The sequence below is a fragment of the Zootoca vivipara genome, chromosome 6, assembly GCF_963506605.1.
Source record: "Zootoca vivipara chromosome 6, rZooViv1.1, whole genome shotgun sequence".
NCBI lineage: Eukaryota > Metazoa > Chordata > Lepidosauria > Squamata > Lacertidae > Zootoca > Zootoca vivipara.
In genome coordinates, this window is record NC_083281.1 from 3,390,396 (window position 1) to 3,414,561 (window position 24,166).

The following is a 24,166-nucleotide window of genomic DNA, read 5'->3' on the forward strand; positions in this document are numbered from 1 at the left end:
AGTTTTCAAACCAAGACACTATTTCCAGTTTTGCGGAGTTTGTAAACCAAATCGTTCTTAAACGGACTGTTCTTAAACCGAGGTGCCACTGTGCTGTCTTACTTATTTTGTAGTACAGCACATTATTTTTGCCGATCAGAAGGTTGGTGGTTCGAATCCCCGTGACGGGTGAGGTCCCGTTGCTTGGTCCCAGCTCCTGCCCACCTATCAGTTCGAAAGCACATCGAAAGTGCAAATAGATAAATAGGTACTGCTCCAGCAGGAAGGTAAAGGGCGTTTCCGTGCGCTGCTCTGGTTCACCAGAAGCGCCTTAGCCATGCTGGCCACATGACCCGGAAGCTGTATGCCGGCTCCCTCGGCCAATAATGCGAGATGAGCGCCGCAACCCCAGAGTCGTCCGCGACTGGACCTAATGGTTAGGGGTCCCTTTACCTTTACCTTTATTATAAATAAAATAAAATGCTATAAATAAGAAAGAATATACCGTATATATTCTTTCTTTCTTTCTTTCTTTCTTTCTTCTTATTTATTGCATTTTATTTTATTTATAATAACTTTTATTATAATAACGGTCAGGGGTACCTTTACCTTTACAATGATTATTGCTTTCATTTTATGGATCAACGGTCTTGTTAGATAGTAACATTCATGTTAAACCGCTGTTTTAGGAGTTGTTTTTAAAAGCCTGGAATGGATTAATTCCGTTTTGCATTACTTTCCATTGGAAAGGGGTGCCTTGGTTTTGGAACGCTTTGGTTTTGGAATGGACTTCCGGAACAGATTAAGTTTGAGAACCAAGGTACCCCCTGTAGAGGCATTCCCTCCGGAAGAGAAAAATGCTTCTCCTAAGACCAGGGACATTTCTACTGTTGCCAGCATGCATGAATGACAGGGGTGATGGGGCTTTGGAAGTCAAGAAGATGCCAAGCTGGCCATCCCCGACTTAGATCTGAGGCCTGCTTTTCCATTCCAGGACAATTTCATAGATCATAGTGTTGGAAGGGACCACGAATGCCCTGCAACGCAGGAATCTTTCGCCCAACGTGGGGCTCGGACCCACGCCCCCAAAATTAAGAGTCTCGCGCTCTACCAACCAGGGGTTGTTCCCAAGAAGGCGATAAAATTAGGCCACCGTGTCAAATCAGGCATTTATACTTGAAGATGCAGGGTGAACCCAAACATGCGTGTACAGAATCCGAGCTGAAATGTCCGTTTATTTCAACAGCAGTAATAATTTAACATTATAAAAACCCCTTTCTCAATGCCGGACTGCCCAAAAAAAGAAAAAAAAAAGAAAAAAAGGGTGATGTTAAAACAGGGGAGGGAGGGGGGAGAGGAAACTAACGAGTCTGAAAATGTGGGTCCGGTCGTTAGGGTACGTTCTCCGCACACAACCTGCCCCCCCAAAAGAACGCTTCCTTAGCTGGCTGGCTTTCTCCAGAAAGTAGAAAGTAGAAAAATCCATTGGGGTGGGGGGCGCGGTTGGGACAGGAGGGAAGAGGGAACATCAAAAGGCTTAAAGAACTGAAAAGAGACCCCCCCCCCAAAAAAAAGATGGTCAAAATGCTTTTTTTTAAAAAAAAAACAACCTACCAACAGAAACGATTTCCGAACGCCCCGCTCAAAAAAAAAAAGAGAGAGAAAACCCCAAAAACTCTCACTTCAGTGCTTTCATGTTCCTTTGCCGGGTTTTTCCTCAGAGAGTCCGCGTTTTTAAAAAAGGGTGGGCTTCCCTCGAACCCCCACACCCACCCTCGAGAAAACAAAATGTGAGAGCACCCAAAAACACCCTTGCGGGGGCGAAGAGACAGGGTGCGTTTGTGTGTGTGAAGAAGAGAAGAGGACCTCGGTTTCATTGCGGCTCACGGGGAAAACGTGTTTGGGGGGGGGGTGTCCCGTTCTGCCTCCCCTGCCCTGCAACCCTGCCCCCTTTGCTCTGTCCCAGGGCTGGGAGGGGCATTTCCTCTCCCATCCCCACCCCTCCACAGACACCCGCCCGCCCCCCTGTTTCGCCAGGTGGGGAGAGGAAGGGGGCCAGGCGACATCAGAAAAGGGCGCGAGAGCAGCGACATTTTTGTTTCTTTTTTTGCTTGCGTTCGAAAGGTGTGTTTTGTTTTTGTTTTTCCGTCTTCCAACCCCACCCCCGCCCAAACTCCCGCCCCGCCGTTCTGTTCTCACGAGTTGTTCGCCGCGTTCTCGTTACTCGGCGAGCTAGAGGAGGAGGAGGAGGAGGAGGAAGACGAGGAGGCGAAGTTCATCGCCGAGAGTCCCGGGGGGTTCGTGGCTGTGTTCTGTCCGCTGAGGCTCTTCCGGCACACGGGGCAGGTGTCGTGCTGGAACGAAAACGGCAAAAGGAGAAACTGAGATGTGCCGTCCCTTCCTGTTCTCCACGCCCAGTCTAATTTCTAACACTGCCACTTGACTTTGTCAAGAGCGTCCCGAAAGATCAATCAGATCACCTCTCTCTAAATGTCAGTTGGCGCCCTTGAAAAACTCCCAACAGGTTCGTGAGGCAGGACTTGGCCTTGCGGAAGCCATGCTGGCTGTGCTTCAAGCAAGGCTTGTTCTATATGTAGTATTTTTTTCTTATTAATTTTTCTGTTTTAAAATTTAAAAATTGTGCCTGGTTATCAAACGTTTCCGAAGTTCTGGTCTTCCGGAATGGATTACGTTCGACAACCAAGGTTCCACCGTGCTTATTTTAACATCCTTAAAATGTCAATGACTGCCCTCCTTCTTCTTTCCATGGTTCATTTTGCGTATCATATATCCCTGCTTATTTTACAAAAACGAAACCATTCTCTAAATGTATCTTCTTGTTCTTTTATTCTATAAGTTAGATCTGCAAGCTGCGTACATTCCATCACCTTAAGTTGCCATTCTTCTTCGGTTGGGACCTCACTCGTTTTCCATTTTGGGGCTAACAAAACACGGGCCGCAGTTGTTCCGTTACATAAATGACCTTTTATTGACACCTGGGAATTTCATTCTGAATTATCCCCAACAAAAAGGACTCTAAAAATATATAAAAATTCCTTCAGTAGCACCTTAAAGACCAACTAAGTTTTTATTTTGGTATGAGCTTTCGTGCGCATGCACACTTCTTCAGATACAGTGAAATGGAAGTTTCCAGGCACTTATGTATATTCAGAGGGTGGGGGTGATGGGAATGGGTGATGGGCTGATGGGAGTGGTAAATCTGTAGGTGGCTGTTAATGACTGTTGATGACTGCAATTGGTCCTGGGGGGGGGGGGGGAAGCAAGGGCTGAGGCGCTGAAGAAAGCTTGATCATGCATAATGACATTGGATTCTTATCTCATTATGCATGATCAAGCTTTCTTCAGCGCCTCAGCCCTTGCTTCCCCCCCCCCCCCCAGGACCATTGCAGTCATCAACAGCCACCTAAAGGTTTACCACTCCCATCAGCCCATCACCCATTCCCATCACCCCCACCCCCCACCCTCTGAATATACATAAGGGTCTGGTGGATTCTGTTTCAGTGTATCTGAAGAAGTGTGCATGCACACGAAAGGTCATACCAAAATAAAAACTTAGTTGGTCTTTAAGGTGCTACTGAAGGAATTTTTTTTATTTTGCTTCGACTCAGACCAACATGGCTACCTACCTGTAACTAAAAAGGACACTGTTTTTGGTGTTTGTTTTTTTTTGCATCTCCAGCACTTATCTGATTCAGTCTTCAACCCCGTGGATCTTTGATCAACCTGGACAAAGCAGCTCCCTCTCCCTTGCCCTCATGTTACAGTGCTACCTTGGATCTCAAACGCCTTGGTTCCCAAACGCTGAAAACCTGGAAGGGAGTGGTCTGTTTTTCGAAAGCCGAACGTCTGACGCGGCTGTCGGCTATTGTTTCCGGGGCGACTGCACCAATCAGAAGCCACGCCTTGGTTTCCGAACATTTCAGAAGTCAAACAGACTTCCGGAACGGATCAAGTTGTGCACTTTTGTTTTTGCTGTTTATTTTGCGTTTTTTGTTTTTGAGGCTTTTTCGGTTCATTTGGTTTTGTGACTGTGTGGAACCCAGTTCAGCTACTGATTGATCGGTTGTGCGGCTGTGGAAATGGGTAAACGCCCCCCCCCCATCCAAACAATGACTATCATCAGTGCAGGTACGGGGAGGGGGGGGGAATTAGTTTTAATTTTTATCATCCAAAATACTGCCTTATTTATTTTATAGTACAGTGCATTGATTATTGCTTTTGTTTTACCGATCAATGGTCTCGTTAGATAGTAAAATCCATGTACAACTGCTGTTTTAGGGGTTGGCTTTTGAAAGCCCAGAACGGATTAATCCGTTTTGCATTCCTTTCCATGGGAAAGAAGCGTGCCTTGGTTTTGGAATGGACTTCCGGAAGGGATTAAGTTTGAGAACCAAAGGTGCCACTGTATTGAAACTCTCTCTCTCTTTGTGGCTCACCTGTTCCAGCCATGGAACTATGCAGCCGTCGTGGAACAAGTGGTTACAGGGCAGCTGCCGCACGCTTTCGCCGGCTTCGTAATCTTCCTTACAGACGGGGCACTCCAGAGCAGAACCTGCGGTTGCAAAACAAGAAACCTGGGTTGATTTACTGGCCCGCGTTGCAATAAATAAACAAATAAATTAAAAAGGGGGAGGGCGGAAAACCTGGGGAAAGAAGCAATGATGTTTTGTGCGGTTGTGGGCACACTTTTTCTTCCACGTGGGCTGGGAGGTTTGGGATCCTTAAAAAATATTTACAGCCCCATTCCCCCAGAACTTCCAACAGTCAAGTGAAACACTCTCTGGCCCCTACCATGAATTTTCTTAAATTTAACTGGAGTTATATATGGTACTAGCTGACCCGGCCACGCGTTGCTGTGGTTCTTTCCTGTGATCCCCCCCCACCCTGTCACGATCCATGACGTATCCTGCCCCTCCTCCCTCCACCCCGGCTCATCCCTGTGTTTCTGTAGGATACCCTTCCCTCTGTTGTCCCTGGGGAGTGTTGGCCCCTCCCCCCTGTGTCTCCATACCTTGGCCCTCACCCTTCGAAAAGGAACTGTTATGTTCTGGGTTCTATTTCCCAGCATGCACTTTTGTCTGAACCCTCTGTTGTTCCTGGGGAGTGTTGGCCCCTACCCCCGGTATCTCCCTACATTGGCCCCCATCATTGGAGAAGGGGTTGTCAGTTTCTGGGTTCTATTTCCCAGTATTTACTTTTGTCTGAGCCCTCTGTTGTCCCCTCCCCCCTGTATCTCCATACATTGGGCCCTGCGCACGAATCGTGAACATTTCTATATATTTAGATTAAGGATAGGGGATGATGATGTGCCCTGGGACCCAGATAACTACTTAAAGAATCCCAACCCGGGGGGGGGGGGGGATCAAATAGCGAAGCCCCATAGCCCCGTAGCAACAGACAGGCCCAGACAGAAGGAGGGCGGGCCTCCGAATCTAAAGGGGGCCTCGGTCAGCATATTCACAATCAGTAAAATGAGAAAAGTGGTATGATCGCATCCAGGGCCGGATTTAGGTTTGATGGGGCCCTTTATAGGTCCAGCTGTCCTTTGTCCACAACAAATTGTCACAGTTTTTTTGTGCTGAATATATGCTATAGGGTCATTTATGGACCTAATAGGTATCAAGTATATAAAAAAAGCGATGTCATGAGATGTATATTTTTTTGGCGGGGGAGTGAGAGGAGAAAAGAATTGCAAAAGAGGGACTCACCAACGTGTTCCTCTGTTATGTGGATCGTGGGGAGCGCCTGGATTTTCTCCTTGTCTGCCGGAGGAGGCCCTGTGTTCTCAAACTGATTCAGAAGCTGGAAGAGAACAGGGATGCGGGAGAGTGTGAGACAGAAGCCGCAAGATGCTTCGAGTCCTCCTCACCTTGTTGTGAAGGGGTGGGATTCCAGACAACAACAATCATAGTTTATTACTTTGTACCCCACCCTTCTGGCTGGGCCTCCCAGCCACTCTGGGCGGCTCCCAACAGAATATTTAAAAGACGATAAAACATCCAACATTAAAAGCTTCCCTAAGCAGGGCTGCCTTCAGATGTCTTCTAAAAGTCAGGTAGTTGTTTATCTCCTTGACATCTGATGGGAGAGCGTTCCACAGGGGGGGCGCCACCACCAAGAAGGCCCTCTGCCTGGTTTCCTGTAGCCTCACTTCTCACAGAGAGGGAACCGCCAGAAGGCCCTCAGAGCTGGACCTCAGTGTCCGTGCTGGACGATGGGGATGGAGACGGTCCTTCAGGTATACTGGACCGAGGCTGTTTCTGTGATCAGGCATGTTTAATCAGCTCAAAGCTCTTCCTCCTCCCAACCTTCTGTTATAAACTACTTCATAGCAGTTCTGCTGTGTCCACATTTATTTTATGTACGGTGGTACCTCGACTTATGAATAACTCTACTTACAAATGTTTCTACTTAGGAACGGAGCTCCGTCCGCCATCTTGGATGCAGTTTAGATAGGATTTTTTTCGACTTACGAATTTTTAGATAGGGTTGCTTCAACTTATTTTTTCTCCCAATGCATTCCTATGGGATTCGACTTACAATTTTTTCTTTTTTACGAATGTGCGTTCGGAACGCATTAAATTCGTAAGTCGAAGTACCACTGTATTTACTGCAGAGGTTTTCAGTCCACGGCAGCCTTGAACTACATTTGTCTGTGGCACCCCTGTGGGGCTCAGGAGCCCAGTTATATTCCCCCCTTGCAGCCCCTCGCCCCTTTTTTGAACACCCTCCCTTGTGGAGTGTTCCCCCAGGCTCCTCTCCCCTCTCCTTGGGCATCCTCCGGGCATGCACTGGTCTCTGAGCTGCCCCCCACCCGCCCCAAAGAGAGGTGCTTGCTCACACTGCCCCACAGGGGCCTGGGACTTGCCTGCCCATTCCCAACAGCAAGGGCTTGTGGACTGGCCGGCTGGGCTCCCTCGCCCGCTTGCTTGCTTACTCCGAAGCTGCCTCAGCCCCTGGCACCCAGCACCCCCTGGCTGGCCCCAGAGGCACCGTTCGCCTGGGGAGCTTGTAGCTAGGGCTCCTGCAACAAAAAGCCATGCAAGCCTTTGGGAGGCAGAGATGCAAGTGGGCATCAGAGGAGGGAGGGAAGGAAAGAGGGACAGAGGCCAGGGTTGCGCACGGCACCCCTGACCAACGTTCAAGGCACCCCAGGGTGCCACGGCGCACGGGTTGAAAACCACTGATTTACTGAATTTATACAAGGCACACACATCTTGGTTCCATAGCAGGCAACCACGAAACCCACAAGCAGGGAAAGCCCATTATTAATATTATTATCATGATGATTGATTAAATTTGTATACCACCCTTAATCTGTAGGTCTCAAGGAGATTCACAATGTAAAATTAAACGGCAATACCTGAAGGACGCCTCTATCCAGGTGAACCTACCTGGACCCTGCGACCATCATCCGAGGCCCTTCTTCATGTGCTACTTCCACAAGAGGTCTACAGGGTGGCAACACAAGAACAGGGCCTTTTCTGCAGCGGCTCCCAATCTATGGAATGCTCTCCCCAGGGAAGTTCACCTGACGCCTTCATTATATATTTTTAGGCGGGACGCAGGTGGCGCTGTGGTCTAAACCACTGAGCCTCCTGGGCTTGCCGATAGGAAGGTTGGAGGTTCGAATCCCCGCGACGGGGTGAGCTCCCATTGCTAGGTCCCAGCTCCTGCCCACCTAGCAGTTCGAAAGCACGTCAGCGCAAGTGGATAAATAGGTGATGGGAAGGTAAAAGGTGTTTCTGTGCACTCTGGTTTCCGTCACGGTGTCTCATTGCGCCAGAAGCGGTTTAGTCCTGCTGGCCACATGACCTGGAAAGCTGTCTGTGGACAAACGCCGTCTCCCTCGGCTCGAAAGCGAGATGAGCGCTGCAACCCCATAGTCGCCTTTGCCTGGACTTAACCGTCCAGGGGTCCTTGACCTTTTTACCTTATTTTTAGGCACCAGGTGAAAATGTTCCTCTTTTACCAGGCCTTTGGCTGATTAATATTCTACAGGCTTTTAAATGTTTCTGTGGGAAGGTTTTTGTTTTTTTTACAGTTTTGCTGTTTCGATTTAGTTCTTTACTTCTTTTTATCCTGTGAACCGGCATGAGATCTTATGATAAATGGTGGGATATAAATCTAAATAGCCATGATCATCGTAATCATTTTTTTATTTATACGCTGCCCATCTGACTGGGTTGCTCCCAACAACAAAAACCAAAATACAATACAACATCACGCACTAAAAACTTCCCTGAACAAGGCTGCCTTCAGATGTCTTTTAAAAATCATATAGCTCTTTATCTCCTTGACATCTGCTGGGAGGGCGTTCCACAGGGTGCGACTACCAAAAAGACCCTCTGACTGGTTCCCTGTAACCTCTAATTATTACTCCCTAATAGCAAACCTACAACATAAAAAAACACAAAATACGTAATAAAAAAAAATCAGAACAGGAACAAAGCAATCATTTCCCACTCCCAGAAACACATTTACAGTGGAACCTCGGTTTATGAACACCTCGGTTTATGAATTTTCGGTTTATGAACACCGCAGACCCATCTGGAACGGATTAATTCACTTTCCATTACTTTTAATGGGAAAGTTCGCTTCAGTTTATGAACACTTCAGTTTATGAACAGACTTCCGGAACCAATTACACCCATGTTTCAGTTTATGAACGCTTCAGTTTAAGTACTCCGCGGACCCGTCTGGAACAGATTAATCCACTTTCCATTACTTTCAATGGGAAAGTTCGCTTCAGTTTATGAACGGTTACTCCGCGGACCGTCTGGAATGGATTAATCCACTTTCCATTACTTTCAATGGGAAAGTTCGCTCCAGTTTATGAACGCTTCAGTTTATGAACAGACTTCCGGAACCAATTGTGTTCATAAACCGAGGTACCACTGTAAAAGGATATACCGTATATTCCGGCGTATAAGGCGACTGGGCGTATAAGACGACTCCCTACTTTTCCAGTCAAAATATAGAGTTTATCCCAAACTTCCAACACACACCAAATAAAATTTTTCTGTATCTCTTCCTCTCCCCGCTTTTTAAATACCAGTAAATGAAGCCAAAAGAGAGACAACAGTGCTTAAATGCACAGATGTTTAAATGCACTTACTTGCAGGCATGCTAAGGTAGATTTCATTCGGAGGGAGGGGAGGAGAGGTGGAGAGAGGGAGAAGGGGAGGGAGTGCAGCCCAAAGCTGGCTCCACTCGCACTCTATTGTTCCAGGCACCGAGGCGAGTGGGGGGGGGGGGGAGAGAAAGAAAGAAGCTGCTTTCCTTTTGTGCACACTTTCTTTCCGTGCTTTTCTTTCCCCTCTTCCTGCAGGGAAATAAAGCGGCAGTTGCTTACACGCGCGTAAACGGGTGCCGCTTTCTTTCCCTGCACGGAGGAGGGAGGAAAGCTGGAAAGCTCCGCGAGGGAGGAGGGAGGAAAGCTCCGTGAGGGAGGAAAGCCCCGTGCATCCCCTCTCCCTGGACTGAAAGAAAGCCGTAGCTGCTTACTTGCCAGTAAGCGGCTGCTGCATTCTTTCCCTGCAGGGAGGAAAGCCCCGTGTGTCCCCTCTTCCTGCACGGAAAGCAAGCGGCAGCCGCTTACATGTGAGTAAGCTGCTCCTGCTTTCTTTCCCTGGAGGGAGGAATGCCCCGCGAAAGAAAGCAGTGCCTGCTTGCACGCGAGTAAGCTGCTGCTGCTTTTCCTGCAGGGAGGAGGAAGGAAAGCCCCGCGCCGCGTCCCCTCTCGCTTACACGGTCGCTGCATATGGCAGGGATGCGGATGCGGCCGTTTTTGAGCTCCCCCCACCGTATGCGGCGACCGCAGAATCTTATACCCGGCTTATAAGACGACCCCCAACTTTTGAAAAGATTTTCCTGGGTTCAAAAGTCGTCTTATACGCCAGAATATACGGTAAGGTGTCAATCAGCCGAAGACCTAGTGGAAGAGGAATGTTTTTGCCTGGCATCTAATGAAGGCGCTGGGTGAGACACCCTGGGGAGAGCATCCCACAGACAGGGTGCCACTGCAGAAAAGTCCCTGTTCTCATGTTGCCACCCTCTGGACGTCTTGAGGAGAAGGCACACAAAGGAGGGCCTCAGAAGATGATCTCAGGGTCCGGGAAGGTTCATATGGAAAGAGGCGGTCCTTGAGGTCTTGCGGTCCTGAGCTGTTTAAGGCTTTATGGGTCAGAACCAGCACTTTGAATTGGGCCCGGAAACTGATCAGTAGCCAGTGCAGTGGGACCAGGATCGGTGCAAGATCCTCAAACCGCCTTGCCGTCCGGTGAGCAACCTGGCCGCTGAATTCTGCACAGGCTGAAGTTTCCGAACTGTCTCCAGAGGCAGCCCTACGTCTAACGCATTGCAGCAATCTAACCTTGAGGTTACCAGAGCATAGACAACAGTGGTTAGGTTATCCCTGTCCAGATAGGGGCATAGCTGGGCCACCAGCCGAAGCTGATGGAAGTCACTCCGGGCCACTGAGGCCACCTGAGCTTTGAGCGACAGCAAAGGATCCAGGAGGACCCTCAAGCTACGAACCTGCTCCTTCAGGGGAAGTGTGACCTCCCAGCCATCTGGTTTAGGGGTCCAGGTCGGTTCATACGGACAGAGACGGTCATCGAAGTCTTGCAGTCTATGGCTACCAGCCTTTCCTGAGCAGCTGGGATTCAATGGCAGTGTGCTTCTGTAACTTTATTTTAAAAAAGGTAAAGGGACCCCTGACCATTAGGTCCAGTCGTGACCGACTCTGGAGTTGCGCGCTCATCTCGCATTATTGGCCAAGGGAGCCGGCGTATAGCTTCCAGGTCATGTGGCCAGCATGACTACCATAAGCCGCTTCTGGCAAACCAGAGCAGCGCACGGAAACGCCGTTTACCTTCCCGCTGTAGCGGTTCCTATTTATCTACTTGCATTTTGATGTGCTTTCGAACTGCTAGGTTGGCAGGAGCTGGGACCAAGCAACGGGAGCTCACCCAGTCACAGGGATTCAAACCACCAACCTTCTGATCAGCAAGCCCTAGGCTCAGTGGTTTAGCCCACAGCGCCACCTGGGTCCCTGTAACTTTATTTAACCTGTGCTTTTTGGTGGCCTAGCTAATTTATTTTTTTTGGGGGGGGGGGGGGGACACGGACAGGTGGGTAAAACCCCTCTCCGCAGAAGAGAAGACGGAAGCGATGCAGATTCTGAAAGAAATGAACAGAGGCAAGTTTCCCCTGAAATGGCACAGAGAGGTTTTACCTGGGTGATAATGGCGTCCAATCCGTTGGCTCCCCATGCATAGTCCATCGGATTCGAATGCAAGACTCCCCTTCAGGAACGTAACAATAAATTTGGGAAGGGGGTGGGGGAGAGAGAAGCAGAGAGGGGGGGGTTAAGATTGCCGCCGGGACCAGAAGGCCTCTGAAAAAAGAACGGGGTGGGGTGGGGGGCGTCGTGAACTCACCAAGGCCCCACTCCGAGGTTCGGTATCGTGGTGGGGGCGATGATGCCGTTGACCAGCTGCTGGATGATTCTGCACAAAGGGGGAGGGAGGTGGAAAGAAGGAAAAGTGACCCGACTGCCGGGAGAAAGAGGAAAACTCGCGAACGCCGCTCCTCGACGCTTTGGGACTCCCTAGCACCGCTCCTAACCATCGTGCCTCTACAGTTCTGTGATCAGTCAGAAGGATTCAGACCAGGGTGGATAAAAATCAGTGGTTTTTTTAAAAAAAAGAAATGGGATTTTTAAACACATTTTAATTTCCTCATTTGGAAAAGATCCATACCCTGCAATTTTTTCAAAAGAATATCTTTACACTGTGCTGTACTGGAAAAGTCTAAACGTCGTAGCAAGGGAGTCTCGCTTGCTGCTTACAACCAGCCTGTGGACTCAGCAATACAGCTGTGCAAATAGTGTGTTTTCAGTGCATTATACAAATGTGGCACTAGATGGAGCTGATGAGCTAATGGCGAATCCCGTACAGTAAATACAGTGGTACCTCGGCTTACGACGACGATCCGTTCCGGGGAGCCAGTCGCTCCCTGAATCTGTCGCTTGCCGAAGGCACGCTTCTGCGCATCCGTGCGCGTGGAACCCAGATGTAAATACTTCCGGGTCCACGGCGGTCGCTCTCCGGGTTCGTCGTAAACGGAGGCGGTCGCAAACTGAGGTTCCACTGTATTTTACAACGGTTTGGTGTGTTTTTTGAAGCTTTTTTAAAAAAATATGTCTGGGTAGAGCCACTCCAAACAGGGTGGATAAAAATCAATGATTAAGAAAAATAAAATAAAATAAAATGGATTTTTTAAAAATTTAAATCCATTTTTTTATTGGATTTTCAAAATAAAATGCTTTTAGTGGAAAAATCTGTCTAAAGTTAGTTTTCTATTTAAGTTACATTATAGTCCAAATGCTACTCATCAGGAAATAAGGATTTGTTTTAAGTTTTTCATGTGTGCTAAAACTCAGTCTAGGTTTTTTTTTAATTGCTTAACCACATGAGTTAACAAACATGGATACATATGCTTATAATGTTACTGTTTTAGTCAAACAAACTGTTCAAATTGTTAAATAAAAAAATTCCTTCAGTAGCACCTTAAAGACCAACTAAGTTTTTATTTTGGTATGAGCTTTCGTGTGCATGCACACTTCTTCAGATCTGAAGAAGTGTGCATGCACACGAAAGCTCATACCAAAATAAAAACTTAGTTGGTCTTTAAGGTGCTACTGAAGGAATTTTTTTATTTTACTTCGACCCAGACCAACACGGCTACCTACCTGTGTTCAAATTGTTATTAACGAAATGATTATTTTTCTCCTTCCAAAAAACTACAGTGGCAAAGTTGTCCAAATATAAACAGTTAACTTATTAAACCTCACAATCATTTCATAATTATCCGTCTATGCATTTCTAACAGTACTGTATAACCAAATCAGTAATTTTCGATAGAACTGTAAAAACTACTCTGGGAATTTATCATTCCAAAAATGAAACCTCCATCTGGTTGTAAATATTAAGATGATACTAGCAAGAATGAGTCTTTCTGTAAAAAATAATAATAACGATTTAAATCAAGTCTTACTGAAATCCACCCTGGCTCGGCGCAAACATTTTAAATTTGTGTGTGTGTTGCTGCAGCCCCGGCCGGCGTTCTGACTCCGGATAAATGTGCCTGTTGCCTCCTGGGGGCAGGAGGACCGACAGCAGGTGGCGCTAGAGCCTGCTGAGACTAAGGAGGAGGAAAAAGCTGTTGGGCAGGGCTACCCCCTGGGCTGGACGTAAGCAAACCGAGGGGGCAAACCGAGACTTTTTGGGCAGCAGAACCCTCTAAATACAACGCGCCCTGTTTGAAAAGCGGGATAAAGACGCAACGGACGGGAGATGCAACATGGCGCAAAGGCCCTGGGGACGCATCCTCTCACCCTTCCAGCGTGGGGACTCCTTCGTGTCTGCCGGCGGCCCTCCGGGCCGTGAATCGCGCCCGGGGCTGCCTGGTGCCGTATCTGTGCCGGGACTGGTTCTCCCTCTCGCGCCGGTTCTCGGCTTCCCGGTTGTCCTCGGGCTGAGCGTTGGACCCGAAGGCCGGGAACTCGAAGGTGTCGTCGATGATCCCAAAGGCGAACTGCCCGTAGCCCTGGGGCAGGGTGAATAAGTGTTGGTCGGCGTTCTGGAGCGGAGGGAGAGAGGGTCAGGGGCGTGGGAAGGCGCCTTGTGTACAGATGCTAGGTTCTAACTCCGCCTGCCGCTGCCACTGGCCCCGCCCACCGCTGGGACGCCCTCTCCCAGAATGGTACGCTGCCCTCAGGCAGAGGCCCACCCACCTCTGCTGCCGACCAAAGGTAATCTCCGCCTGGGAAAGCTAGTCGCCCAAAGGCGAGCGGCTATTTTGCAAGCAGCCTAACTGCAACCTTTCCCTCCATCTTCCGAATGGACAAATTCTGGCAAAACGCGACGGGGCAGAATAAACCTGCCACCCTTGGCTCCGAATCGCAGGCCGCTGCACCGGGGGGGGAGGGGCGGCGCCTCACCTCAAACGCGTGCCTGCTCTGCTCGCTGGTCGATGCCGAAGAGTTGGATCCATTTTCGACGTTCCTGAAAAGATTTTGAGGTAAAAGAGCAAGCTGAGGCTGAAGCACGCAGGAAAGAAGCATCGACACTCGCCCCCCAAAACGCCTCTAAGGCAGGAGAAACTCTGCACAAGCCTGGGTTTCTCTCTCTCTCTCTGCCAAGGCTGCCGATTCCTTAATGTGGACTAGCGACTTGTGGACAGCCTGTGCCCTTAAATCCACAATTGGTCTGTGCTTGACAATGGGGGGGGGAGGCATTATTTAAGGACTCATTGTTCCTCTTCCTTGTCCCTCCAGGCTGTCTTTTGCTCGCAAGCTTCACTGGATGGCCCTGCGGTGTGTGTGTGTGTGTGGCCATCTAGGGGTCTGACCCCACCCACTGCCAAAATGTGGCCCCCCTCAGCCCGAAAAGGGTGCCCCCAACCCTGCCCCGGACCCAAAACTTGCAATCTGGCAAAATATCATGTTATCCTGATTCAGAGAACGGGGCTTTACCTAGGTTCTTCTGGCAACTCTTCAATAAATCCAGATTCACACCTTGGGCAGATGTAGTCCTGCAGGACAGAAAAACAGTGCAAGATAGCTTTTTTAAAAAATACAACAATAAATGCCTGCAATTGGGACTCTCTCGCACCCGGAGAAAGAGGGGACGCTTGCAAGATGTAACCCAGATTTAGGAATTTATATTTGCCGTGACCGAGGCTGGTTCCTTTAAAGGGGGGAGACCCTTCTTCCTTTTGCAAGGAGCTTCCTTGCAAAGACAGGATTGCCCTTGATGCTTACAGCATCCATGCTTCGGCAGCAATACTAATAATACTAATACTGCACTAATAATAATTTATTATTTATACCCCGCCCATCTGGCTGGGTTTCCCCAGCCATTCTTGGCGGCTTCCAACAGAATACTATAAACAAGATAAAACTTCAAACATTAAAAGCTTCCCTAAACAGGGCTGCCTTCTGTCGTCTTCTAAAAGTCAGATAGTTGTTTATTTCCTTGACATCTGAAGGGAGGGTGCCACCACCAAGAAGGCCCTCTGACTGGTTCCCTGTAACTTCGCTTCTTGCAGGGGGGGAACCGCCAGAAGGCCCTTGGAGCTGGAACGATGGGGGTGGAGGGCTGGGCGATGTATCGGCAAATCGTCTGAAACCGGTTCAAAATCTACATGGCGGTGCCGATTTCAGAATTTCAGACCAGGCTATATACGGCGAATCCTCTGCGTTTTGTGCAAGTCCTCCTCATTCTCCAAAGAACCCTGCGAGGTCGCCCGAGTCCCACTCCCTCCGCAGGCCAGCCACCCCCTAACATACTGACGCGGGTCCAATTGTGACCACATGGAAGATCTCTATTTAGCTGTCCCCTCCAGCTTCCTTAAAGCAGGTAAGCAGAATAGCTGCTTTATGGCATTTATCTCCCAACCTTTTTGTCTGGGAATGACAAAAAGAAAGAAGATTCCACCTAAACATTAGGAAGAACTTCCTGACAGTAAGAGCTGTTTGGCAGTGGAATTTGCTGCCAAGGAGTGTGGTGGAGTCTCCTTCTTTGGAGGTCTTTAAGCAGAGGCTTGACAGCCATATGTCAAGAATGCTTTGATGGTGGTTCCTGCTTGGCAGGGGGTTGGACTGGATGGCCCTTGTGGTCTCTTGCAACGCTATGATTCTATGAAGTTTTACGAAGTACGGAAGCCACCATTCTGGCACGTTCTAGTGTTTTAAAGGTTTGCAGGTCTCCGCGAAGGCAGATGTTGTTTTTCCTACTGTGTTATCTCTATTCTTCAAGACTGCCTGCTCCAGCAACAGGGTATATCAACCGTCTGGCTGGGGTGCCCTTTTTATTTTCTCTCTCCTACTGCTATTCCGTTTTTACTTTCATTTTTGCATTTTGTATTTCAGCATGCTGTACTTTTTCTGCTGAAACCGGATGAGCTCTAAGTGAGCCACGTTTTGCCTGCTGTAATTTTCAGCGGGAGCTGTGCACTCAACGCCGCAGCAAAATACCGGAGAAAGCTTCTGCCGTTTTTGTGCGTTTCTCTCAGTGCCACGGAAACTGCGCTAACATTACATTTTACCCCCATGTTTGAAATTATCGAGGCGCCTTTTGCAACTGCCTATCGGCCACTGGCTACCAAGTGAAGATGCCCCAGGCAACAGGATGCCCACCTGATACCATCACCTCAAAATGCATGCCTAGGGAATCCTTGGATCTTGACTGTTTTCACACACCAGCGACAACACATCCTGTAGAAACCTATCTTGTTATATTTTACCTGCACAGTCAGAAGGAGTTTGAAGAACCAAAAAGTCGCATTCAAAAATGGCAACTAGGCATTCCGTTTTGGCGACTGTAACCCTGGTTTAAGGATCCGTTTGGTGCCTGGCTGATACAGTCAAACCTCGGATCCCGAACGCCTCCGTTTCGGAACGTTCTGGCTCCTGAATGCCGAAAACCCAGAAGTAAACGCTCCGGTTTTCAAATGTTTTTCGGAAGCCGAACGCCCGACACGGCTTCCGCTGAGTGCAGGAAGCTCCTGCGACCAACCAGAAACCGCGCCTCAGTTGTCGAAACATTTCGGAAGCTGAACAGGATTACGTTCAACAACCGAGGTTTGACCGTATACATCAGGAGGGGTCAACTCCCAAGAGACTGTGATCTACTCACAAAGTTAAAAACTGGCAGTGATCTAGCCCCTTTTAGGGGTCCAGCTCAAAGTTGTTGAACTTCTCTGAGGGGAGCCAGTGATTTACCAGTGATCTAGCAGACATCCAGTGATCTACGAGTAGATCATGATCTACCTATTGGACATGCCTGGTATACAGGGCTGTCTTAAGCATATGTGGCGCCAGGATGCAAAATTCCGCCCAGTGCCCCCCCTTTGCCCAGTTCCAGGTGCGCAGGATGGCAGAGCCAGCCGGCCGCCTGAACGTCTCGCCCCCGAACTCACGGCGCAGAGCCGCCTGGAGCAGACGAGCCCAGCATGGCACTCCGACCGACGGGCTCTTCCCCGGACTCAACTCTTGGGCCCCGGACTCTTGGCCTGGCGCCCCTGAGAGCCCGGCGCCCAGGTGCCCCGCACCCCTAGCGCCTATAGGTAAGACGGCCCTGACCGTATAGCCGAGTTTCTACCACTGATTTCGCCTGAAAGCAATCACCCACCAATTTATCGTTAAATCTTTAAACAGGTTTTTAAAAATAAGCAAATGAAAAAGCTAGGGAACAAAATAAGTCAATGGAAAGGGGCCCTGCCCCATGATAATACAAAGCTACTCGCCTGCAAGCGTTCTGTACTCACCCAAAGGTGAGCAGCTACCCAGCCTAACCTAAGTCCTGGGGAAGGGAGAGGTGGAGGGGGCTTATGCTAACAGGCCAGGCTCCCCCCGCAACTTGATTGCTCCTCCTACACCTTCCAGACAATCCCTCATTGCCCAACCAGACTTCCCCGGCTAAGGCGAAACGCCCGTCACAACTTGTACTCTCAGTGCGGTTAAATTATGCCCTTTATGAAAAACAAAATCTAAACAAGACTATTATCTCCAGCACGTAATTGAGTGCTGCAAGGGAAACAGGAATAACAGAGCTTTTTTTTTAAAAAAAAGAAGCTCTTCTGCTTAACTGCTTAAGAAAGCTGGATGGGGTCGGTCAGAGGGAAATGTCCGTCCCAACAACCCGGCCCCCCGAGATCTTCACACGGTCGCAAGCGGGCCAACACTGGTCGCTAAACGCGCCTGGCAAATTTCTAACACAGGTTGAGGCAGGGCTGCCACACGGCCGGAACTTCCCGGATATATTCAGGATTCGTTCTTCGTCCATGTTTTTGCTTTTTTGGAAACATGGCAGCTCTAGTTGGGGACTAAGTTTCCCATCATCCTGTGGATGCATGAACTTCAGAAAAGGCCAGCTTCCTGTCCTCGCGGGGGCCAGCCAGATGTCCCCAATGGGAAGCCCCCTGAGCAGGGGCTGAGCAAAACTGCAACACCCCCAAACTGGTATTCCAAAGGAGAACACAGCCATCATGTGGATCGGTCCTGTGGCAGCGAGTTCCATAGGTTTTTGTTATTATATATTACCGCCCTATACATGCGGGGTGGTCCTCAGGACAGTTCATGGAATAAAATCAAGATATAAAAACCACAAAACACGTGATAAAAATAAAAACAACAACACAACAGCCCCCCCTCCTACAAAAAACCCCCCCACATTTTAAAGGGCATAGGATATAAATCGGATCAACCAAAGGGAATGTTTCTGCCTGGCACCTAAAGGTGTATAATAAAGGCGCCAGGTGAACTTCCCTGGAGTGAGTGTTCCACAGACGACGAGCCACTGCAGAGAAGGCCCTGTTCTTGTGTTGCCACCCTCAGGATTTCTTGAGGAGGAGTTCAACTAAGTGCTGTCTGGAGTAGGAGTTCCCTTTCAGCTGTCAAAAATCTCCCAACATTCAGCTTCCTTGGACATACATGAATTCCAGGGTTATGAGGAAGGAGGGGAGGATATACTTTTCTCTGCAGCGTGTAGTTTTGCAAGCTGTCAGTAGCATTTTCTCTGAACTCAGCACCCACCCAAAAAGCCTTTCCTCATAGGGGAGGAGTTCCCCCATTCAACCTCGGTCACTTTTGGTAGCGTTCAATCAAACCGCCTGGACTTTTTCAAAATAAATAAAATGTGCTGCAAGGGGCTTGGGAGCGGACAACCGCCGGGGACCTTTCCAAAGCTACCATTCTAATTATGAGAAAATGAATATATTTTGGCAGGGCCCTAGTTCCATGTACAACTGCCAGGTTTTTTTGGGGGGTGGCAGAGGGAGAAAACGATAAAACGTCTGGGATTCTTCAATTCAAGCAGCAGTTGAGGAAAGTCGCATGGGCGGACAGGTGGAGAAAGAGATAGCGAAAGAGAAAGCAGGCCTAGGGAAAGATCAAAGTCATGCTGACTCGGTTGATTTCATCTGCAAACGCAGAAAGGAACCTCTATGTTCCAGCATAGTCTATCCCTGGATATGAGTTGCTGGCAGGCGATGAGGGGAAGTTGTTCCTTTCAGGCGCTGCTTGTAGGCCAGACAGGACTCCCGATAGCTGGCCTGGTGTTATAATCCCCTTATTAAGCAGAGCCTTCTTATGAAAGGGCAGTCTACCCCAGGCGTCGGCAACCTTTTCTTCCCGTGGGCCGGAGGATTCCCACAGACTATCATCCGTGGGCCGGACATGGGCCACACAGGCGCAGAAGCCATTTCCGGTGGCGCTGCGGACATTTTGGAAATGGGCAGCCAGCACCGGAAATGGCTTCTGCGCAGCCGCGGACATGCGCAGAAGCGATTTCCGGCGCTGCTCGGCGAGTCCCCGCATTGCGCTGCACCGGTTTACTGCAGCTTGCGGGGGGACTTGCCGAGCAGGCGGCTCGGTTCACAGGCGGCCCGTGAGCCGGATAAATGGCCTCCATGGGCCGGAGGTTGCCAATGCCTGGTCGACCCCCTAGAAAGGCAGAAAGCTGCTGATGCATTTGAGGGAGACACTCCTGCTGGTCCTACCCCCCCCCCAAAAAAAAACACTCCACGCAAACACACCTCCCTTGATGGGCGACCCTCTTTTGCGAACATGGCTCACGCCACCCCACCAGCTTATAAAAGCACGCAGTTAATTCGTTCAAGTGGCGCCTTCCTGTGAAAGGGCTGTCAGCCCTGTTTACCAAAGCAAGGGGGCAAAACCCTCCATTGCCAACATGCTCAAGAAAGGACTTATTTAAGGGGGGAAGGAAGCAACGCCCGGCAGTGGAGCCTTCAGGTGAAAGAGCAGCCTACCCCCCACCTTCCCAAAAGAAGCGGGGGGCAACACCCCACCCTACCCATGAAACAGCCTTGCAGTGGCACCTGGAGGGCAGAGGGGACTCTACCTATACTCCACCACCCCCCCAAAATAAAAAAATTACAAGGCTACCTACCTACATCGATAGGCAAAACCCTCCACTGCAAACATCCCCCCCCCCCGCAAAGGACTTACAGGTGAAACTCGGAAAATTAGAATATCGTCGAAAAGTGCATTTATTTCAGTAACGCAACTTAAAAGGTGAAAGCAATATAGGAGATAGATGCATGACATGCAAAGCAAGATATGTCAAACCTTTATTTGTTGTAATTGTAATTATTTGTCGTTAGGCGGGTCAATTATAAAAAGGGATGTAATTAATGAAATGTAATAGAGATGTTTATTTTAGTTTATTTTTGTAGTATTGTAACTATTTGTTTTGTTACTATGGAATTTCCAAAAGAAAGCATTTGTAAAAATTAAAGAAAAATAAAAAAATACGTTGCATTACTGAAATAAATGCACTTTTCGACGATATTCTAATTTTCCGAGTTTCACCTGCATATAAGGGGGAGGAAGCAATGCCCGGCAATGGAGCCTCCAGGTGGAAGAGCAGTCTATCCCCCCCAAAAAAGGGAGGGCAACACCTCCCCCCAATCCCCCCCCCCCGAGAACCAGCCTTGCAATGGCACCTGGAGGGGGGAAGGAGGGGAACCTACACTATCCTCCACTCAAATAAAAAAATGACAAGGCTACCTACCTACCTATCTTGATGGGCAAAACCCTCCACTGCAAACATCCCCCCACCCCTGAAAAAACACCCTCCCCCTAAAAGGACTTATCTAAGGGGGACGAAGCAACGCCCGGCAGTGGAGCCTCCAGGGGAAAGAGCAGTCTACCCTCCCCTCCTCTTTACAAGGCAAATACATTCCATGGTTGGGGGGGGGGGAGAAAACCCACACGCCTCACTCACCCCCCTCACCCCCTCCCAAAAGGGCCGGGCGCCATTCGCCAGTAGTGGAGCCTCCCCCTGGCAGCGCAGTCTACCCGCCTTCTCAGCCCGGGGATGCGGAGCGGCGGGTCCTCCGGCCCCGGGGCGGGAGGGGAAGCGATCGGAAACGGCCCCCCGGGACTCACCGGCAAGCGCGGGGCGATCTCGGCCGAGCAGCAGTGACAGAAGTAGCGTCCCGGCTGCGGCGAAGCCTCCGCCATCTTGTCCCCTCCTCCCTCCCTCCTCCTCCCTGACGGGGGAGGCGAAGCCCCACCCTCTCCGCGCGGACGTCACCGCGCCGGGACGACGCAACGGCGGCCCGGAAGGGCCCGAAAGCATCAAGCGGCCGGCACGCGCGAGGCACTTCCTCCTCCTCCTCCGTCACGATATGGGCGCTTGGCGCGTTGTCCTAGAGCGGTTGCTTCCGGCCGGGGAGGCGGGATTTCCTGTATGTGGGGGGAATGGATGGACTGCAAAGGAAGCGAGGGTTGCCCGTAGTTATGCGCAGATGAGCCTTCGCGTCCGAGCGGTTTGGACGCCCGGGGATATCCGGCCGGGTGGCAACCCACGCCGGAAGTATGGATTTGGGGCGGATTTCCTTAAAAATAGCTCAGAAACGTCATTCCCTCCCCTTCAAAATAATATATACTGTATATGAAAGGTCAACAAAAAAATAAAATAACTAAACAACTTTTGTGTCCAGATTTTCATTTATTGTTATTGTTATCGTTATTGTTATCGTTATCGTTATTATTATTATTATTATTATTATTATAACGATAACGATTATTATTATTATTATTATTATTATTCCCCTTCATGGATCAATGCCTTGTCGTGGCGAAGGGGCTTGAATAACTCAGAGAAGCTATGAGCTATGCCATGCAGGGCCACCCAAGATGGACAGGTCATAGTGGAGAGTTTTGACTAAACGTGATCCACCTGGAGAAGGAACTGGCAAACCACTCCAGTATCCCTGCCAAGAAAACTCCATGGACAAAGACAACAGGCATATAAAAGTTATGACGCTGGAAGATGAGCCCCTCAGGTCGGAAGGCGTCCAACATGCTACTGAGGAAGAGCGGAGGACAAGTACAAGTAGATTCAGAGCTGATGAAGCGGCTGGGCCAAAGCCGAAAGGACGCTCAGTTGCGGATATGCCTGGAAGCGAAAGGAAAGTCCGATGCTGTAAAGAAAAATATTGCATAGGAACCTGGAATGTAAGAACCATGAGTGGAGGTAAGCTGGATGTGGTCAAAAATGAGATGACAAGAATAAATATCGACATCCTGGGCATCAGTGAACTAAAATGGAAGGGAATGGGCGAATTCAGTTCGGGTGACTATCATATCTACTACTGTGGGCAAGAATCCTGTAGCAGAAATGGAGTGGCCCTCATAGTCAACAAAAGAGTGGCAAAAGCTGTAATGGGATGCAATCTCAAAAATGACAGAATGATCTCGATACGAATCCAAGGCAGACCTTTTAACATCACAGTAATCCAAGTTTATGCACCAACTACCGGTGCTGAAGAAAGTGAAATTGACCAATTCTATGAAGACCTACAACAACTTCTAGAAATGACACCAAAGAAGGATGTTCTTCTCATTACAGGGGATTGGAATGCTAAAGTAGGGAATCAAGAGATAAAAGGAACAACTGGCAAGTTTGGCCTTGGAGTTCAAAATGAAGCAGGGCAAAGGCTAATAGAGTTCTGTCAAGAGAACAAGCTGGTCATCACAAACACTCTCTTCCAACAACACAAGAGACGACTCTACACATGGATATCACCAAATGGGCAGCATCGAAATCAGATTGATTATATTCTCTGCAGCCAAAGATGGAGAAGCTCTATACAGTCAGCAAAAACAAGACCTGGAGCTGACTGTAACTCAGATCATCAGCTTCTTATAGCAAAATTCCAGCTTAAACTGAAGAAAGTAGGAAAAACCACTGGGCCAGTAAGATACAATCTGAATCAAATCCCTTATGAATACACAGTGGAAGTGAGGAACAGGTTTAAGGATTTAGATTTGGTGAACAGAGTGCCTGAAGAACTATGGATGGAGGCTCGTAACATTATACAGGAGGCAGCAACGAAAACCATCCCAAGGAAAAGGAAATGCAAGAAAGCAAAATGGCTATCCAACGAGGCCTTACAAATAGCGGAGGAGAGGAGGCAAGCAAAATGCAAGGGAGATAGGGAAAGATACAGGAAACTGAATGCAGATTTCCAAAAAACAGCAAGGAGAGACAAGAGGGTCTTCTTAAATGAGCAATGCAAAGAAATAGAGGAAAACAATAGAATGGGGAAAACCAGAGATCTGTTCAAGAAAATTGGAGATATGAAAGGAACATTTCGTACAAAGATTACCATAATCAAGGACAAAAGTGGTAAGGACCTAACAGAAGCAGAAGACATCAAGAAGAGGTGGCAAGAATACACAGAGGAATTATACCAGAAAGATATGGAGGTCTCATACACCCCAGGTAGTGTGGTTGGTGACCTTGAGCCAGACATCTTGGAGAGTGAAGTCAAATGGGCCTTAGAAAGCATTGCTAATAACAAGGCCAGTGGAAGTGATGATATTCCAGCTGAACTATTTAAAATTTTAAAAGATGATGCTGTTAAGGTGCTACACCCAATATGCCAGCAAGTTTGGAAAACTCAGCAATGGCCAGAGGATTGGAGAAGATCAGTCTACATCCCAATTCCAAAGAAGGGCAGTGCCAAAGAATGCTCCAACTACCGCACAATTGCGCTCATTTCACACGCTAGCAAGGTTATGCTTAAAATTCTACAAGGCAGGCTTAGGCAGTATGTGGACCGAGAACTCCCAGAAGTGCAAGCTGGATTTCGAAAGGGCAGAGGAACCAGAGACCAAATAGCAAACATGCGCTGGATTATGGAGAAAGCTAGAGAGTTCCAGAAAAACGTCTACTTCTGCTTCATTGACTATGCAAAAGCCTTTGACTGTGTCGACCACAGCAAACTATGGCAAGTTCTTAAAGAAATGGGAGTGCCTGATCACCTCATCTGTCTCCTGAGAAATCTCTATGTGGGACAAGAAGCTACAGTTAGAACTGGATATGGAACAACTGATTGGTTCAAAATTGGGAAAGGAGTACGACAAGGTTGTATATTGTCTCCCTGCTTATTTAACTTATATGCAGAATTCATCATGCGAAAGGCTGGACTAGATGAATCCCAAGCCGGAATTAAGATTGCCGGAAGAAATATCAACAACCTCAGATATGCAGATGACACAACCTTGATGGCAGAAAGCGAGGAGGAATTAAAGAACCTTTTAATGAGGGTGAAAGAGGAGAGC

General features: G+C 48.8%; 1 protein-coding gene across 1 annotated transcript; it reads right to left on the reverse strand.

Moving 5' to 3' along the window:
- Positions 1–1,185: 1,185 nt before the first annotated feature.
- On the reverse strand, positions 1,186–21,118 carry RNF126 (ring finger protein 126). Its single transcript, XM_035120331.2, has 9 exons — positions 20,981–21,118; positions 14,543–14,601; positions 14,009–14,072; positions 13,403–13,647; positions 11,445–11,513; positions 11,240–11,309; positions 5,709–5,802; positions 4,437–4,552; positions 1,186–2,333 (listed from the first exon to the last, which is right to left on the reverse strand). The coding sequence occupies exons 1-9, from the start codon at positions 21,053–21,055 to the stop codon at positions 2,175–2,177; spliced, it is 951 nt and encodes a 316-aa protein (XP_034976222.1). The 5' UTR covers positions 21,056–21,118; the 3' UTR covers positions 1,186–2,174.
- Positions 21,119–24,166: the final 3,048 nt, after the last annotated feature.

Bases quoted from the DNA above. Each gene is read 5' to 3' on its own strand.
- RNF126 (XM_035120331.2), bottom strand. From the start codon at position 21,055: ATGGCGGAGGCTTCGCCGCAGCCGGGACGCTACTTCTGTCACTGCTGC. The intron at 11,310-11,444 runs GTGAGTTCACGA...ACGTTCCTGAAG, and splicing joins AACCTCGGAGTGGGGCCTTG to GGGAGTCTTGCATTCGAATC. The intron at 5,803-11,239 runs GTAAAACCTCTC...GTTCTCTTCCAG, and splicing joins TGGACGCCATTATCACCCAG to CTTCTGAATCAGTTTGAGAA.